Source organism: Limulus polyphemus, unplaced genomic scaffold, assembly GCF_000517525.1.
Source record: "Limulus polyphemus unplaced genomic scaffold, Limulus_polyphemus-2.1.2 Scaffold5213, whole genome shotgun sequence".
NCBI classification, from domain to species: domain Eukaryota; kingdom Metazoa; phylum Arthropoda; class Merostomata; order Xiphosura; family Limulidae; genus Limulus; species Limulus polyphemus.
The window spans coordinates 5,875-11,065 of record NW_013670823.1 but is presented as its reverse complement, the minus strand read 5'-3'; the positions used below and the strand labels follow the sequence as shown (position 1 = coordinate 11,065).

The 5,191-nt window shown below is 38.7% G+C and overlaps 1 protein-coding gene across 1 annotated transcript in view; it reads right to left on the bottom strand.

Moving 5' to 3' along the window:
* Positions 1 to 2,963: 2,963 nt before the first annotated feature.
* LOC106472279 (sodium-dependent glucose transporter 1A-like) overlaps positions 2,964 to 5,191 on the bottom strand; it is a 7,550-nt gene continuing 5,322 nt past the window's right edge. The window contains exon 5 of the mRNA XM_013932909.2: positions 2,964 to 4,791. Coding sequence (XP_013788363.1) covers positions 3,653 to 4,791 — 1,139 coding nt within the window. The 3' untranslated portion in view covers positions 2,964 to 3,652. The remainder of the gene's footprint in view (positions 4,792 to 5,191) is intronic.

The following is a 5,191-nucleotide window of genomic DNA, read 5'->3' as shown; positions in this document are numbered from 1 at the left end:
ATCCAGAAAAGTTGTTGGAACTGTGGAAAGCACGGACATTTGAGGAGCCAGTGTAGGAAGAATATTACCAACAAGTCAGCCTCAAGGAGACCATTAGTGGTATGTGTTGAGGGATGCCTACCAACTCCCATCGTGAAGGTCCTAACAGCTAGGTGTAAAATACCAAGCACACATAGTGTCTACGTGATAGGAAAGCTGGATGGCCAAAAGTGCAACTTTGTCATAAATTCTGCATCTCAGCAAACCCTTGTGAGCATCAAGGTGTTAGATCACGAAGGAGTACCAGAAGCCATACAGAAGCTTTATGGTGTGACAGCCACACCTGCAATGTCCATCTGTGCTTCGATAGTTGCACCCATTAGGTCTTATTTCCCCTCCAAGTACCTCTTCAAATAATTGTTGTGGTAGATCTTGGTCTTCCCACCCACTTTCACCTTATAGTCCATTTCCTGCACTTCAAAAGGCCCTTTGCACTGCAGGATGAGTTTGTTATTGTTTGTCGGTAGCAGAACCAAGACCTTCTGTCCAACCTTGAAATGTTGATTCTTGGCCTTCTTGTCATAGAAGTGCTTCTAACTGTCTTGAGCTGCATACAAACTTTTTTGAGCAAGTAGACAAGTGTCCTCCAGTCAGTGCCTGAGGTCTAACATGCACTGGTATGTGTTCCTCATATCTGACTTTTCTTCTCTTATCTACAGTTCTTTCAATATCTGATACTGGACCTAGTGCTGTTCTTCCATACAGAAACTTGAATAGTGAAAATCCTATAATCACATGTGGGACATCTCAGTAAGCAAATAATACTGCCTGCAGGTACCTATCCCAGTCACGTGGTCCCTCCTGGCACATCTTCTTCAGCATGCTCTTTAAGACTCTATTGACTCTCTCACAAAGTACATTACAGCTGGAGTTGTATGGGGTGATAAAGAGCAGCCTAGTGCTGATGAGTCTGCACACCTCTTGTATCAATTATGAGGTAAACTGAAGTCCTCTGTTAAGACTTTTTTTGAAAGCCTACTCTACAGAACACTTCCAGGGGGTTTGTGCTACTTTCTCTGTCTCTATCTTTGGCATTGCTATGGCTTCTGAGTAACATGTCTCATAGTTGCCTACTATCAGCACGTACCAATTGCCCTAATCAAATATAGGTGCTAGTGATCTGATCAAGTCCACAGCTACTTTATTGAGTGGCTATTCTATGAGAGGCATCTCACCCAATGGCACTTTGGCTACCTTCCATCTAGGTACTGTCCTTTGGCAGATGTCACATGACCTGCAGAATCTAGCCACATCTTGAATGAGCCCCAGCTAATGGAAGTTTTTGTTTGACATCTTCTTCACTCTTAGGTGTCTTTCCACAATTGACTCGTGAGCTAACTTCATCACTTGAGTCCAGTATTCTGTTGGTACTATACTATGATCTGTTCAACATCCCCAGTAGAACTGCCTTGATAGATCTGGTACAGCATTCCTTTGTGGTCCTCTATTCTGTAAATGCATTTTCCCTCTGTCTTGTGCTCGACTTTCTCTCAGGCACTGTCCCAAAGTTTCTGCAGTAAAGGGTCTTTCTTCCTTCACTTCCTGATGACCTACATTTGAGATGTTACCTTTTGAGACTCGTAGGGGCTTGATGTCTTGCTTTTCGTTTCTTGAGCTCTTGTGGTAATAGCAGATACCTCATCAATCTCCTTTCTGTCTGTTTCCTTCAAACATATACTGTCTGGTATATTGCCAATCACCAAGTTGTAGATGGGTGCTTTCATACACATGACTTCAAGGTCTCCTACACAGCATGGAGTGTTTATCTTTATTCTTGCACATGCAGATGTACCTTGCCCATCATCTGGTCATCAGACACTATACTGGTCCTCACTGCTGCACCTAGTGTCTCGTAGGACTTTCACTTTTTTGTCACTGACATGTTATGGTTTGTTGGCACCTCTCGAGGTCAGTCACATACTCTGATCACTAGTGGCATTGTTGATCCATTTGCTAAGTTGAACTGACCACCAATCATGTACTGCTTCATCATGGTGATAGCACTTTCTTCTTGTGGTGAAGCTGCCACCAGCACCCATGGTGACAGTCACACTTTTCCTGTTTCTTGCCAGCACCATCTTTGTAGGTTGCTCCAGCTGCTTTATGTTGAGATTTCTGTTACTGCTTGTTGGTGACAGACATGCACTCATTTGCAATGTTTCCCATTCTATGATATGCATAGCATCTTTTCTCCCTTTGGTCTGTTGACTTCTTGATAGAGCTTTTGGTCAGCCATCCTTGGTTTTGACATTGACTGGTTATTCTTGGACTTGCCAGTTATACTCCCTCCATGGGTTTCCTTTACTTTTCTGCCAGCTTGATAATCTCACCCACAATGACATGTCAGTGGAGCATGTGATCATGAACTGTTCACATATTATAAGATCTACCGGTCTTTCTAAACTATCTTCACACTTGGGCATTTGCAACAGGTTACCTCCAGATGTGGTGGATGCAATTAATGTAAGAGAGTTGATAAATATTTGAATGATAAGGTCTGGCTTTGATTCTTATTTTTATTTTGAAGTTTAACTTAGTGGATGAGACAGCAGAGATGGACCAGCAGGTCCCTTGTTGTCCTTAAAATTATATGTATGCAGATTTCAAAGGAAATCTTCATTTTTTGGGCACCTATAGTGATACAAACCACTCAGCCAAAGTTTAAACCAAATCTTTGATTCTTGAAAAGCATTTTTACATATTTTCTCTCTATATTGATTTTACTAATAGCGTTCTCTTTACACCTGGACAGAAAGTCATCACTATAAGATAGCAGTAGATTGATCACCAGCGTTTCTGAACCAATTAAGACAATACTGTGAAATATATTTGCTTGCTTTCTCAAAAATTCACACAGTTTTTTTTATGTGTAACTGAAACACTTCTGTAGTAATTTAAAAAAGAATTAAATGATAGCACAAGTCTCAGAGGAATAGTAATTTTTTTTATTGTACAATTTTGTAAATATTTCACATATTAGACTATCAAAACAGCACAACAATGATGCCTTGTGGATTAATTATCACCAGAGGAATAAGTAATATAATTTCACCTCTTTAGCTCAATAACAACAACAAAACAACAACATTAAATTGTAGTGAAAAATCTGCTTCAAAATGATAAAACAATCTCATTTGAGCTTATTATTCATTATTATACAAACATTCCCAAAAGCAACAATTAGTAGAAACCTTAAAGAGAAATATATTCATTGGAAAACGTACCTCTGTTACAATACAGATTCTTTAGGTAATATACAACATTGTGTTAAGCCTGCATTTTTTAGAAAAACTTGCTAAATCACACACTATCATTTTATTTCTTTTCATGTTTGAGAAAATCCGTTGTTAAATAACTTACAATCAGAAGAAACATGTAAAAACCTGGATCCATTAAAGTACTCCAGAAACAAAATTAATTTTTGCTAAGACAAAAAACAAACAAACTTGCAAACAAAATGTAACAAATAGACCTCTCTATCCTTACCTCTCACTTTAAATGCCAATATTTTCTTTGTTTAAGAATGTACATTATTTAAAATTCTGGGGGAAAACTAATATTACCGAAACTATACGCCAATACAAAACTTCTACAAAAAAACAACAACATTTGTTTAAACAAATAGGTGATTCTTATTGTCTTCTACTGGTTTATCTTCTTCAGATTTATCAGCACCACCTGGTGTTGTTACTTCATCCACCCCTGTTGGCAAATCTTCTAAACAACTACTTTCTCCATTCTCGATGTTTCTTTTTACAGTATCGTACTTACTTTTTTGTCGGTTCATAAACTGCCAGATAATAAGACATGCTAGAAATGCACAGATTATGCCAGCAAGCATTATGTGCATGAGAAACATGGGTTTGCGCTCAATGTAGTGACCAACTACCAGAGGTACAATCATCTCACCAAGTGAGGTGGTTACAATGAAAGTAGACGTCACTTTATTAGTCATAACTATGTACCTCTCAACCCATGAGACCATGCTAGGGTACATCGATGCCAAGCCAATTCCAAGAAGCCCTGAACCAAGCCAAAGAACTTCTTCAGATGAGGCTGAAAATATCACGAGAAGTAGTGTGGCTCCAAGGACAATGAAAATATCTATCACTAACATAACTAAACTACTGAGCTTCAAAGATATAAAAACTGCCATGCCTCGTGCAAAAGTATAACTTCCCCAATAAACAGAAGTTATAAAGGAGCCTTTAGATTTGGATAGTTTCAGTGGCCCAACAACAGCAAACGTAGCAATCATCTGTCCATATGTGACCTCCAACCCAGCATAACAAATCATGAAAACAACCGAAACGGCGAGTACCATTAGAGTAAACCGTAATCCTACAGTTTGAGAACCTTCTTCGTTCTCTGTCTGATCAGTTATATCCGACTTCTTAATGATAAAGGCAATAAAAAATAAAATAAAAACTACAAAGGTGAAAACTCCAATTATAGCAAAGGCATATTCAATGCCAAAAATCTGAAATCTATCATGGATTTCAAAAACTGTGCCATTGTGTTGTTCTAATTCTCTGTTATTTTTTTCTGTTAAATTTGTTTGAAGCTTCCAAGAGAGTGAAGGGTCAGTCACGTTTATAGCTTCCGAAGTTCCATCAGTTGTGTTTGCTGGAATGAGAAATGGTTCTGCTAGTATTGGAGCTATAAGGGTCCCTACACCAAACGTAAAGTGAAGAGCCTGAAAGTATGGCCCACTTTCTTTGCCCCAAAGATGAAGACACCAACAATTTCCTCCTGGGAAGAAAAACAAAAAAACATTAAATACCTTTTATGTCATAATCAAAGCCCTTAATATAATTATCAATCCAATCAGGGCCATCTTAAAAGTATGGGGGCCCATAGGTCTGAACTAAATTTGGGCATTTCCTCACATAGTGCTAAGTACTACATATATTAATATAAGTGTAGCGGAGTCAGTTTAAACTAGGAAACTGTAATTATACAAGTGCTACACTGGTGAAAGTATTAACCTAACACACCAGTGGCCATGCTTCACTGGTAAAAGTATTAACCTATCACACCAGTGTCCATGCTTCACTGGTGAAAGGATTAACCTAACACACCAGTGTCCATGCTTCACTGGTGAAAGGATTAACCTAACACACCAGTGTCCATGCTTCACTGGTGAAAGGAT